The 14,393-nt window shown below is 42.0% G+C and overlaps 1 protein-coding gene across 2 annotated transcripts in view; it reads left to right on the top strand.

The window, feature by feature from the left end:
* Nucleotides 1-14,393, top strand: part of ATRX (ATRX chromatin remodeler) — a 183,272-nt gene that overhangs the window by 94,356 nt on the left and 74,523 nt on the right. For both annotated transcript variants that reach the window (XM_054995798.1, XM_054995799.1), the window contains 8 exons: nt 2,670-2,775; nt 4,579-4,764; nt 5,135-5,273; nt 5,481-5,590; nt 6,551-6,697; nt 6,951-7,128; nt 11,067-11,204; nt 12,692-12,867. In XM_054995798.1, the coding sequence (XP_054851773.1) occupies nt 2,670-2,775; nt 4,579-4,764; nt 5,135-5,273; nt 5,481-5,590; nt 6,551-6,697; nt 6,951-7,128; nt 11,067-11,204; nt 12,692-12,867 (1,180 nt within the window). The remainder of the gene's footprint in view (nt 1-2,669; nt 2,776-4,578; nt 4,765-5,134; nt 5,274-5,480; nt 5,591-6,550; nt 6,698-6,950; nt 7,129-11,066; nt 11,205-12,691; nt 12,868-14,393) is intronic.

The following is a 14,393-nucleotide window of genomic DNA, read 5'->3' on the forward strand; positions in this document are numbered from 1 at the left end:
AGGTTGCAGACAAAATATATATAAACAAGCAGGGGGGATTCAAGACCTTGAAGTGACACAGGTGGCAGCAAGGATACTTACCTGGGAGGGTGGTCACCTAGCTTCAATCAGAACTGTACACATCAAAGGCATATCCAATGCCCAGGCAGACTGGCTGAGGGGACAACGGGAATAGTCCCTTAAGAAACATCTCATAACATTGCACTTCACAACACCTCATGAACCTGTGCGCGCTCCAACACAGCCATCAACTACTGGGGTACATGACAAGATTTGTTCTACTCACAAGCAAATGCCCTGACATTGCAGTGGCCATTAGGCCTCCTCTATGTATTACTGCCCTTACCAGTAACAGACCATGCCTTTCCACCCTCCAACAGATGGTGATATTTCCACCTCTCATCCTACTTACCTATCCGGTCAAGTTACAGCAGGGACCAATTTGGCTCCCTCATTTAGACTTATTCTGCTTAACCGTGTGGAAATAGAAAGGAACACCTTCCTAAGATGGGAATATTTCTGAGAGGTGGCCGACATTCTCCTAGCATTCAGAAAACAGTTTATGCTCAGAATTTACAACTCTTATTGGGAAGCCCTCATTCAGTAGACATTTTACACAGCCCTGACCAAGCATCCATTTGAACCAGTCAAGGATGTTCCCCTGAGAAGGCCGAGAATGAAGACTATCTTCCTTATTATGTTCGCGTCTGACAGAAGATTTAGTCAGACCTGAACTCTGTATCTTTCCCAATAGTAAGGTGATGCCTCGTACTGTCTTCCAAAACCGTATTCCAAACTGCATAGTTTGCAAGAGATAAGGCTACCATATTTATACCTGTACCCTAAATAGATGAGGGAGAGGCTCTGACACAACCTAGATGTCAGAAGGAGGATTAAGGCCTCTGCTCCGAATAGTGCAAATTAGAAAGTCAGTCATACTGTTCTTAAATATATCTCATCTCAGTTTAGGGAAGAAAATGTCTTCAGCAGCAGTAGGTGCCAATAGCAAAACATACACTATCGAAACTCCTAAAAACTCTTTTTGCAGAGGTTCCTTGTGGAATACCAGCTCACTCTTTGAGGAATGCTACTACCAGTGCAGCGTTACACGGGAACACTTTTGTAGAAGGCTGCAAGTTTGTCAGTCTTGACCTTATTAAGATGCTACAAATCGAATCTATATGATTCAGCGGACACCGACTGTAGTGGAAAAGTACTGCAGTGCATGATCATGGACGAAGACCACATCCCACCCAGAAACTGGAAACTGCTTTGGGAGCACCCAAGATGTCCTCCGCCTCAGAGGGAGAACGGACCTTTGGACACTTACCGTGAAGGGTCCTTCTCCTCTGAGGAAAGGAGGACATCTTGCCCTCCACGGGTCTCCGTCCTTCTCTACCCTGCTGCCTCATTCTTATACCTCCTCCGGGTTATGCTTTATTTACAGTACATGTTAATGCAACAGGTGTTTTTTCTCTCAGTATTAACAGTTGCTGAATGATAAATTCAATGTTACTGCTTTGTGGAGTCACCTGAACTGAAGAGAGGGTGGTCCCACAGGCTAGGCAGGAAGAGGAAGAAAGTTAGTTCCTGCCTCCCTGATTGGATGGTGGGAATCACCCAAGATGTCCTCCTTTCCTCAGAGGAGAAGGACCCTTCACGGTAAGTGTCCAAAGGTCCGTTCTCTAAAGACCCCTCCCCAAGTTTCAAGAAGATTGGATCAAAGGGTCTAGTCGTACAGGTTCCTGACCAAGGTGCCTCCAGCCACTCTTCATTCTTTCCTATGGGTAAAAATCCAATGCTTTTCCCAGGGCAAAGAAGCCACATACACAGAGCAACCGCTGACTTAAAGCCTGCAAAAAGAACTAACAAAGGCCAACTGAACCAGAGAATCCTAGCAGAATTAACCTGGCTGGCAGCAGAAGGCATGTACTTGTCAAGTTGCAGCCATTTGCAGCAGCTTTTTTACCTTTGCTTTTGGAGGTTTCCTTTCCTGAGCCGAGGGAGGGAGGGAGGAGGAAGGGGAGGTGACTCTCAGAAGTGAATACAGCAAGTTAGGGAGAACAGTTATAAAACTTGGGGGATCTTTAGAGCCAGCCCTCTCTTCACTGCAATTTTGGTATCTGCTTCAAAAACGGCCCCTCCAGCCCGCTGGAAAGTGTCCCCCACAGGGAATAATGGACCTTGTTATTTCCAAATATTTTTGGAATTAACTGAGAATGCCAGTACCTGTCTATCCAAGAAGTCCAGATTTGATCAGGATTCCTGCATATACTCCCCAAATACTGACAAGGTATTTGGGTATATTTTTGTACCTGATACACCAAATATCATACCTCTAGTTCAGATCCCTGCTCAGCCCTAAAACTCAAGAGGCCAACCTCTTAGTGTAAGCCACCTTAAAAGGTTATTGTGAGGATGAGATGGAGCAGGGAGAACTATGTATGCCACCCTGGACTAATTAGAGAAAGAGAATAAAAATGTGATAGATCCATGCCACTGCTTGGAGGGAGAAAATGAGTGAAAGAATAAAAGAAAATGAATGGCTGTGCAATTACTTGAAAATCGGGAGGAAACATTGCTGTTGCATATAATTGGCCAAAAAAGATTAATTCAAGAAAAGTTTTGTTTTCTACTTCGTAGTAAATAGTGAGTCTTCACTTTCTTAGATCTGCCAAGAAAGCAGAGTTAGAAGAAAATCAACGGAGCTATAAGCAGAAAAAGAAAAGACGCCGCATAAAGGTCCAGGATGATTCATCCAGTGACAATAACAAGGTATCACATATGTATGGACAGGATTCAGAGAATGTTGAAATGAATTCTTTGACTTTAAGGAGGATCTAAACTTGATTCCTAAACAGGGCCCTCCGTATAATAAGCTTGTTTTGAAACTGAGGAAAATTTGAAAAGAAGTTTATGATAAGTCCATAGGGGTGTTGGATTAGCTGTTCAGTAGAAAAATGTCAAAACTATCATTAGGCTTATACAACTCCCTTTTCACAAGCTCTTTGGATCCTGCTCTTTACTTGCTGTTTAAGTAAAGTAACGTAGCATACTTTGGATAGAATATGTTTTGATCTGTCATTGAACCTTATGTTTGTCATCATCCACCATGAACCTCAGAGAGACAGCTATAAATGAAATTAATCATCATTAGGAGTGTGCACGGGGGAAAGATTGGAAAATGATCTATAATACCATGAAAGCCAAAGTGGCTTGCCACTTTTGACTTCAAGTATTTAAATTGCTTCTGTATTCTCCGTAAAGATTCGGGGCATACCAAAGTGTGTGTGTGTGGGGGGGAGCTGTCTCCCAGCCTCCCAATTAGTCCCCTGTCCTCCACACCCCCATAACCCCCCCACCCCACCCTACTTACCTGGCTGTGGAGAAAAGACCAGCTGGGCAGCAGGGAAGGTTGGAGCTAGCTCCTCTGCCGCCTGCTCTGCCCGCAGTGGCCAGCTGGGCAGTGGGGAAGACTGGAGCCAGCTCCTCTGCTGCCCACGCCGCCTCCTCACCACTGCAGTGGCAAGCTGGGCGGCGGGGAAGGCCCGGATCAGCTGCTTGGTGGGGATCTCCCCACCAAACAACTGATCCACAGGTTTAAGTGCTGCTTTGCAGTGGCACAGAAAGGGCATTTAAACCCCTGCTGGCTGGATTGGTTGCTTGGTGGGGATCTCCCCGCCAAACAGCTGATTCATGGGTTTAAATTCCCCTTTCCATGCTGCTTTGCAGCAGCACAGAAAGGGACATTTAAACCCCTGCTGGCTAGATCAGCTGCTTGGTGGGGATCTCCCCAGCCAAGCAGCTGATCCTGAGGTTTAAAGCCCCTTTCTGTGCTGCTTCGCAGCGGCCCGGAAAGGAGCGTTTAAACCCCCACTGGCTGGATCAGCTGCTTGGTGGGGATCTCTCCAGCCAAGCAGCTGATCCTGGGGTTTAAATGCCCCTTTCCATGCTGCTGAAAAGCGGCACAGAAGGGGCCATTTAAACCCCTTGACCTGAAGCTTCCCGAAGCGATATGAATTGCTTTGGGAAGCTTTGATTCAGGGTTTCTGAATCGGACCCAGCATGCTGGGCTCAATTTGGAAATTGCAAATTGGGTCCCATTCGGGTACTTTACCCGAATCGGAAATCTGAATCACACACCCCTAATCATCATAAACATAATCTTGCTTGTTGAACTCTTTAAAAATAATTCTCCTAGTGAAAACTGTGCTAAAAATGTGTTGGAGTTCCTGTTTATCTTTTGATCCCTTTTTATTTTGGTCCAAATGGCATGACCACTTTTGAGATCAGAGGGCTTTCATCATGCTGCTTTGGAAAAGAATGGGTTGCTGTTAGAAGAAGAAAACACTGAAAATTATTGGGATGTGTAAGCCTTTGGGTGCATCTCTTTGGATCCTGACTTTGGAATTTGGGACACTGCCCCCAGCATCATCCATATACACAGTGGCAGCAAACTAACCATGCAGTTGTAAACTCCAAAGCCCCATGCCCTTATGTATTTGTTTCCTTTAATTGAAGTCCTTATGAATACAAAAAGGCAGTAGTCAGATAACTTTTTTCTTTGGATTTTAACAGAGTAATTCTGAGGATGAAGATAACAATGATGATGATTCAAAATCTCCTGGGAAAGGCAGGAAAAAAATACGGAAGATTATAAAAGATGATAAGCTCAGAACAGAAACACAAAATGCATTAAAAGAAGAGGAGGAGAGAAGACGACGGATTGCAGAAAGGGAGCGTGAGAGAGAGAAGCTAAGAGAGGTACTTTCCCTTTCTTGTTCTTTCTTTTAAAAGAATTGGTTTACGTTAAAAATCAGAGTACAGGAAGAAATATTTTAAAAATTAAAGGCTGACAAAGATTTTTTAATTCTAATCCAGGGTTTTCCAGATTTCAACTAAACGTACTCTGCTTCAGATCAAGACTTTTATGGTTTTTATAGCATTAGCTTTTAATACAGAGTGATTGCTTCACATTTCAGGGATGTCCATCAACTTATAATGTGAATAACTGGGCCCTTAAATACTTACTTTGGATTCATTAAAGGAGATGTGTGTGCTTTGAAATGGCCTCCCTGTTTCTATGACCACTTGAATTACTTGGTATTTGGAGTTTACACAGTTTGCTTTCCAGGTGATAGAACTAGAAGATGCACCTCTGAAGTGTCCAATTACAACAAAGCTGGTTTTAGATGAAGATGAAGAAACCAAAGAACCTTTAGTCCAAGTTCACAGAAAAATTGTTACAAAATTGAAGCCACATCAAGTAGATGGTAAGAGCTCACGATGAAAACGTGTCTCTTGAAATTCTAGATTTGTCAGAAAATATAAGATTAGTGCAGCTGCAGCTGATGCAAAATGCTAGCTGTTCTGTCACTGTGTGAAGCAACACCGAGCACTTAAAAATTGTTTGCTTATTGCTAAATTAAATAATCTATGCAGAGCATTTGAGCTTTCTTTTTTTAAAAAAATATTTCTAGGTGTTCAGTTTATGTGGGATTGCTGTTGTGAATCTGTGAAAAAAACAAAGAAGTCTTCAGGTTCTGGATGCATTCTTGCCCACTGTATGGGTTTGGGAAAGACCTTGCAGGTACATTTCACGTGTCTTTTTGAGGGGATGGCTCATGCTCCGTCTGGCTTCTCCCAGTTAATGCCACTAATCCTGTGATGTGAAAGCTTTTCCCTCGTTAGAATACAGACTCCAGATATGCTTTACCTTTTTAATGCTCCCATTTGAGGGAATGCAAAATATTCATCTGTATTGGCCTATAAATGTAAACAGAGAAGCCTGCTCCAGAGGGGTGTGAGACTGGGGGTGGGGGAATACGTGGTATAGAAATATAACTCACAGCTGTTCACCAAGGAACGTAAGCATTGCGCTAGTGAGAAGAGAAGAATGTTCCCTCCCCAATACATCACAAAAATGCTAAGTCGTCTTGGGTGTGTGTGTAGGCTTCTGTACATGTGAAGATGTTGCTTTTACTGTTTTTTAACTTTTGGTATCTTTCTGCAAACATGGAGTTTCCTCCAGTTTTTGCAGAAACATATAGTATGGCCTACCCTTGTGGATTTTTTGATCCATGCCAGGTGCCAGACCTTTTTTTTTAATGTTTAAGACACTGAAATATTGGCATTTCCTTCTGTTGGTCGCTTGAGGTTTCATCGTCTCTCATTCGCCTAATTCAATGCACAGAGTTTGGGAAATTTTCTCACTGGGGCTCCTGTTGCTCAGAAGTTTTTTTTCCAGTGGGATTTTACATTCTTTTGATGATTTTTCTCTCTCTGAACTGTGTGTTTTCAGCTGTTTTTAGACTGTACTACTGCTTTGTAATTTAACTTTTTAAAAAGCCTATATCTGCCAAATTTTTGATTTATATTAAACATTAAAAAAAATATGAAGAGAACATTTTGACATGCACAAAACACCCCGAGAAATAAAAGTATCTAATAAGAAAAGGGCAGAAAGGTTTATAGGTAAATGTTTTGTGTTTGGAGTGGGGGTGGGGGCTTCTTATATTAATGATGACTTGCTTGGCTTTCTCTCTTGAAGGTAGTCAGTTTTCTTCATACCGTTCTGTTGTGTGACAAACTGGATTTTAGCACAGCTCTTGTTGTTTGTCCCCTGAACACGGCCCTGAATTGGATGAATGAGTTTGAGAAATGGCAAGAAGGCTTAGAAGATGATGAGAAGCTAGAGGTATTTGCTGTTCAGACTGGATTGTTTAAAATCTACTTACACTCAAGATAAGTCATAATAAACTCAAAGGCACAAGCAATAAAACTTACTATAATCATGACTAATTGTTTTGTCAGTATAAATAATAATATCTAGAAAGTTTATTTATGGAATAACAGCATTTTAAGAAGTTTGTATTCATGCAGTACATTAATGGCATTTTTGTTTGAGTTGGAAATGCACACTCGTACCTATTTTTGTCTTTTTTGTCAAGGTTTGTGAGCTAGCGACAGTGAAACGCCCTCAAGAAAGAAGTTATATGCTGCAGAGGTGGCAGGAGGAAGGGGGTGTCATGATCATAGGCTATGAGATGTACCGTAACCTTGCTCAGGGGAGAAATGTGAAAAGCCGAAAATTGAAAGAAATATTTAATAAAGCGCTCGTTGACCCAGGTAAGCCACAGCACTGTGTGCAGATCATGTGAAGGAAGCTTGTGGAAGAAGATGGACATCAGTGCTACTGCTTCGTGGTTCCTGTGCATTGCACTGATTTAGAATTTTATATTTCATCAATATACCAAACAGTGAAATGTGTGCTAAATTATCGCCTCCTGCCCATCTCTAGTTCTTGGCTTTCTGTTTGCAATGATATCTGTATCAGCAAACAATGGTTAGTGCCTTGCCTCCAGAATGTGATTTGAAGCTGTTGGTTGGCGGCACACTCTACCCACACCATGTTGATGTGAACACCGTGGCCACAGTTACAGAAGAGGTAGGAAGCGGAGGGGGGAATGTGAACAAGGAACATACTTTCTTCCCAGAAGATACATGTAAATACAATAAGGAAGTATGGATTGCATATTTCAGTGTTTTGATTATTTTGGTTTTTCAAAAGAACTGGAGGGAAAGATTTTTTCCCCAATGGCCCCAGTTTTGCATCATTCACTTCAAGAGACCTAGAGGGAGGATCCTGAGCAGAAGCAGAACAGTGAAGCTCACAGTCTTTATTTATGTGTTTATTTAGGATATTTTTATGCAGCCTCTATAGAGTCCTGCTTTATGTGGTTAAGAATACAAAAGGCACGGAAAATTTCCCCCCCCCCCCAGGCCTTTTTTCAATTTTTCTGATGGAAAAATTGGAAATTTTGGGGATTACTGAAAAAAAAACTCCTATGAAACATTTTCTCTTTTAGAATGAGTGAAATGCTTTTAAAGACAAGGTGGACATCCTGTAGACATACGCATTTCGGCATCTAGGTGTGAAAGAGAAGAGGGACTTGTTTCAATTCATGTAAAAACCTCAAGTTTTACAAAGAGCTGCCTGAGGATGAATGAAGGCTCAGAATCAAAAGTTTCAGAAACTGATTCTGATTAGAGACTTGAGGTGCTGATACTTGTATTTGTAAATGTGATTAATTTTGTACATCATTAAAATTCTGTGTGTATGCTGATAGTACACTACTGAATAGTTTGATGTTTCAGTGTTAAGAAGCTTGACTATGTATCAGAATATGCAATTAGTTTTATTGTGAGTGTCACTCTTTTCCTGACCAAATAATACATTAATGTTATTTACCACAAAGCTTGTGCTTTATGTTTAACTCCTATTTTTTTCTACTTTTCAGATAGTAAAAGTTAAGATACATGTGCTAAGATAGCATAGGGTGTATCAGCTTGCAGTTCTCTCTCAAGCATTGAGCATATTTGCAGTTTTTAAGAAAATTTTGTCGATAATTAAGGCATTTATAACTTTTAAATTCCACAAATATTTCAGATATTGCAATTGCATACTCCAAGTAAGTTATAAAGAATGTATTTTATATTGTTACAGAAGTAAAATTAGGTTTGATAGGACAGTAAGTATTAAATATATTTCAATTTTCCTCAAAATGTCTGTTTTAAACAGTTTTCTTCAGTGGCTTCAGAATTTCCAGAAATTTTACATCTTGAATTAAGACAACAGAATATAAACAAGCCATTAAAAACAAGATATTGGACATAAACAGCATAAAAATTATCTATAAAACAAAGTAAACCATTTAAAAGCTGGAAAAATAAAACCCCTAACTGGGTAAAAAGATGCGTTCTGGCCTGGTGCCTAAAAGAAAGTAAAGCAGGTGCCTGGCAACCCTCCAGGCTCACAAGAAAAGGAAGAATTGCCTGCCAGGGTGTCGGGCTTCCCTGCTGGTGTTGGAATCGGACTGGGGAGACCAGGTTCAGCACCCTGCTTGCTTGCTGTGAATGCACTGGGTGACTTTGGGCCAGTTCCTTTCTGCCAGCATTGAGAGCTGCTGTAGCACAGTGCCTAAGTGATGCGGCTGCAAATCAGCGCTGTGCTGGTTCGAATCCCACTCCTGCCATGAGCTCAGTAGGTGGCCTTGGGGAAGCCACTTCTCTCAGCTCCAGCTCCCCAGCTGCATTGTGGTGATAGTAATAATGTTCACTGCTCTGGGCGGGGCACTAATCTCTCTAGAAGAGCGGTATATAAGCACTGTTGTTGTTGTCATTGTTGTCATTACCAAATTCACAGGGTTGTTGTGAAGATGCGGAGAACAACCCAGTTTGATGTAGTGGTTAAGAGTGGCAGGACTCTAATCTGGAGAACTGGGTTTGATTCCCCACTCCTCTGCTTGTAGCCAGCTGGGTGACCTTGGGTCAGTCACAGCTCTCTCAGAGCTCTCTCAGCCCTGCCCAGGATGATAATAACACACTTTGTAAACCACTCTGAGTGGGTGTTAAGCTGTCCTGAAGGGTGGTATATAAATCAAATGTTGTTGTTGTTGTTGTTAACATGTACCATTCTGAAGACCTTGGAGGAGAGCTACATGTAAGAACTAAATAGTCCAGCTGTTGTGTCTAAAAAGAATTCAGGAAAATCTACTATTTTCTGAACAATCTTTTTTTAAAAAAAAGATTCATGACCTGGAGACTTACAGCGCCCTTGAAAATCAGTTAACAAATAGACAGAAACTGGTAAGGTTTGAAAGGCAATAGGAGAGACTTTGCTATTTATACACTGGAAAAAATAATGAATGGGACATTTTCCTGGTGCTGAAAGTAATATTTGTTACCTTACTATTGTAGTACAGTTAAGCAGACTTGTAGCACTTTCTGCCAACCCTCTTTAAGGAGCCTGTTGAGTTCATTTGGAATCTGTAGAGCCGTGTGCTTGAAAGGCTTTGTGAGTGTAGCGGGGAGGCCTGGAGCCGTCCTTGGCTTCATGTCCTGTCTGCCTCGGTAGCTTGGCTGGAATATTAAACACAGAAGTATAGATGAAGGAGCCTGATCCAGAAAGAAGGTTGTGGGAGAAAAGAGGTAGAGAGGAAAGCTACACAGGGTGCCGGAAGAGCTCACATGAGTTCCTAAGAAACAGCCAAAACTTTGCCCTCAGGCCCATACAGTATCAAAATGTAGATGGCTTTAGGGTCGCTTGTTTTTCTGACTTGGAGAGTTCAATTAAAAAACTTCTAAAGTCACCTAATGGATGAGTGTGCCAATGTGCCAGAGGGCATGTAAATGGAGCATAGGTGAATTTCTTGCTCCCCTAAGAATGGGCTAATGGGAAGGTTGTGATTAGTTCGCAGTAGCTGCTGCATAAGCTGGCTCAAAGATCAGAGTGTATTAATTAATTGAAGGGCACTCCGATCTTCACTCATGTCCATTCGAGTTTGGTTTTATTTCGTGTTACTGGTAGATTATGTAGCATGATTCACGTATGCATACTTTAGGAACGTAACTGAGGGAACATTAATGACTAAGTTTTGGTGGGCTATTTTTCAAGGAAATGACCACAGAAACTTATTTCTTCAGCTTGGTAAATCAGACTAGTCAACTCACTTCATGTATTGAATTCTGAAGTGCCACATCTCTTCATCCTTTCTGGCTTTTAAGAGTATTAAAAATACTGGCGGCAATGCATTGCCAATTACTTCATTTTTTCATTCAGTGTTTTTATCCTGTAATCCTGCTCTGTGCATAGTAGATTCATAGTAGGTTCAAACAACCACTTGTAGGATCTCGCTGTAGACAGAAGAGAAGAGCAGTTCTGTATGCTGCCTCATATGCATACACAGGATTCAGCTGCAGGTAGACTGGCAGAGCAGATCCAGAAATGTGGATAGATAGCCTCTTCTCCCTTCTTGGCTGCTTGCTTCTTAATGCCAGAAGAAACGTGCATTTGAATCTAATCTCTGATACAAGCACATGTCTACATCAAAGGATTGCACATGATACTAGAGTCATGCCACAGATGCATGCAAAACTGATTCTCAGTTGAGCCACAGTTGGGTATTAAATAGCATTACGTAGGTAGTGGAACTCTATGAAATACATCCTCTAAGTGCAGATATAAAATAAGAAGCAAATAATTTTACCTCTTTCTTTTTAATCAGGCCCTGATTTTGTTGTGTGTGATGAAGGACACATATTAAAAAATGAAGCATCTGCTGTTTCTAAAGCTATGAATTCTATAAAATCCAGGAGGAGGATCATTCTTACAGGAACTCCTTTGCAAAACAACCTCATAGAATGTAAGTGTGAATTTTAAGGGAGTACCAAAGTCTGAACATCTGTCTTATGTCCAGAAAATAAAATGGAACAGCTTTGTCAGTATGGAAGAAGAAAACATGCATTGCTGCACCAGCGGTTGACTTTTTTCTCTTTATGCTCTCCAGTACATTCAGTGTTTTATACGTGGCATGTAATATTTGTCATAGACACATGCAAGAAACTGTGGTACAGAATAAAATTTTCTAGGATTTCTTTGGCTTCAATTAACTTTTCATTTGAAAACTCTTAATTTTTCATTGGAAATCCTGTGATTACAAAAAGCCAGGCTGTCTAAACTCATCCAGGTGTATGGTCCTGTGCCTTTGGAGAGCAAGATGAAGAGCAGCTAAGGGCTTCCATGTGATCTTCCCTTCTTGCACTGTTTTCTGCATTCACAGCGTCACTGTTATTCTGAGCATACTGGTTTTGCCAGGACTCCCACTCATGCCCTTCTGTGTAGGAGTACTAAAAAAAATCCCAAGTGATTTGGATCTGAGTTTCAGGGATACCCCCCCCCCCCAAAAGTCATCCGAGGGCTTGGGGGGCATTTTTTTTTAGCAAACTCCACAGAATTTTCAAGGAACCTACTCCTGACTGTCCACTAAAGACCCCCCCCCCCGGCCAAATATCAGGATTGGACCCTGGAATCCAGTTCTGTGGGCCCCTGAACCTGGTGCCCCTGGCCACTCTCCATTGTTTCCTAGGGGGGAATATTTCCAAGGCTTTCCAAGCAGAGGGAAACCTTAAGCAAAGGCAATCCCTGATCCAAACCAGTCCTAAATTCAAGTCCCACTCCCAATGGAAGCTGAACCAACAAAGTTCAACAGAACCAAACTACAGAAAGAGAACCAAAGAACCTCAATGTTAAACCAGAGAACTCCAATGGCAACCTAAAAAAATCCCAGTGTTAAACTAGAGAATCTCAAACTGGAGCTGGGTTGGGGGTAAGGCTTGCTGGAGCCACAGAGTTTAACAGGCAGACGGTGGTGGCTTGAAGGACTGTTTTGGAGCTCGGGGGGGGGGGTGGAAGGGTGGGATGGGAATCTGGCTATTTAGCTGGTTCATGAATCCTGAATTGCACACTCCTGCTTGTGTGCAGTTAGCCTCTGTGTTGGAGGAGGGATGCTAGGTTGATTGACAGTCAGGTGCAGAAGGCATTGCTTGGCTATTGATGGCCTGGCCTGAGTCTAGGGGTAATTGGCTGCGCCGTGGTGCACCAGGAAGAGGCAGTTACTTGTGGAGGGGAAAGTCATGCTGGGGCACGACATGGAGCTGCTTCTCTGTCCGACTCAAAGCATTACTGCACATGCATTGAGGCTTATGTGCCTCTTTAGCCAGATGCATAGTTCTGTTTTAGAAATGCTCGTCATGATCTCTCTTGCAAAATAGAAATTGCATGGTGCCTGCATACTTTGCCACTGTGAAATCAAACTTTATTCTAAAGGTCTCTCTGGTCTGTTCTATACAGATCACTGCATGGTTAACTTTATCAAAGAGAATTTGCTTGGTTCAGTAAAGGAGTTTCGAAATCGATTTATAAATCCAATCCAAAATGGTCAGTGTGCAGACTCTACCATGGTAGATGTCAGGGTGATGAAAAAACGAGCCCACATCCTGTATGAAATGCTAGCTGGATGTGTTCAGGTATGTGAATCCTTGCTCTTTTTTAGCAGTGTGAAAGTTAAAAATGCTTCACTTCTGATGATAGATGTCCATTTCTAACAGATTAAAAAATTGCATGTATTTGTAATGAGAAATCTACTATATCTAGTTAACCAGAAAACATTTTAAGCGTTGTGGCTTTCCATTAGATTGTTTTCTGTTCCATTAGATTGTTTTTCTTCATTTAAAGATGGGGATAGCCAACCAGATTGTTTTTTCTGTAAAGTTGGGGGTCACCAGCCTTTTCTTTAATGAGAGCGATTTCTGCGTAATGAAAAACATCCCAAGCACCAGCACTCCCCAGCATGTTACCAAATTCTGTCGTCAAAACACAACATGGCTAGGAATATCATCAGAAATGAAGATACCAGCTTCGGCACAGAGAAAAAGAAATAAGCTTTTAAAGGTTTTAATAATCAGTTCACCGTTGGTGTCTTCATTTTCGCCAGTTCAGGACCAGTGATTCACAGGGATACTGTTCAAGATGTCAGCAGGTGGAGGCTTATGTCTCCCCTGTGGTATGTTGCACCCTTTACCAGCTTTAGCTGGTACACCAGTTGCAGGCTTTCCTTGAGAAGCAAGATTTTGACCATAGGTATCCCTGTTCTGATCACATCCTAGTTAGTTTGATGTAATGAACTTTACTTGGGACTGCTCTTGAAGATGCTTGCAACTGAAATAACCCTGCATTGATAGCAAGGATTGTTAACGGAAATACTTCTGCGTAGGACTGCAGTATAATTTAATACACCACACTGGCTCTTTGTTTGGTATCTAACTGAAGTTTCCAAACCAAGAGCCCGTGCAGTGTAATAGTTAACAGCGGAGTCCTTTACAGAGCTATTTTAACAGCCATTGCAATCATCAGGGTCAGTCTGGGGTAACCCTGCATAGGACTGAGTCTTAAGAGTGTTGGATTAGAACTGGGAAGACCCAGGTTTAAATTTCTGCTCAGTTTTGAAGCTCTCTCAAGGCCAAATTAGACATAGTGGGGTTTTAATGAGTTGATTCTGAGTTTCTTGCAGCCCCGTAGCAGCTGCGGGGAATGGCTGTTAAAAAATGAAGGAGAGCCCACCCGGGCTTGGAATGCTGCCCTGTGGGGGAGGAAGGGCTCCCGCCCCTGCAAGCCATTTTCCTGCTCCAAAATAGCTCTGGGGGAGAGCTATTTCCTCCTTTTTGCTGCTCCGCATAGTGTGTTCACAACAACTTCACAACAACTGTCGGGGCTGAAGACTAGTTGGTGGGAGGGAAAGAAGTAAGCAGGTGGGAGAGAAGTAAGCTGGAAAGGGGGAGAGACTATAGAAGCTACCAGTGGGAGAGAAGAGGAAATATTGTGGGGAAGGAGATATGGGGGGAGTTCCCCCCCCCCAAGCCCTCATGAGTCCCCTGCTTGTTGTTCTGTATTTTGTTATCTTTTAAACTGATTTTCTGGTATTATATTTTTAAGATGCTGTTTTAATCTGTGTTAAGATGGTTTTGTATTTAGTATTATTTAGTATTGTTTAGTA

Source organism: Eublepharis macularius, chromosome 13 (assembly GCF_028583425.1).
Source record: "Eublepharis macularius isolate TG4126 chromosome 13, MPM_Emac_v1.0, whole genome shotgun sequence".
In the NCBI taxonomy this organism is placed as follows: domain Eukaryota; kingdom Metazoa; phylum Chordata; class Lepidosauria; order Squamata; family Eublepharidae; genus Eublepharis; species Eublepharis macularius.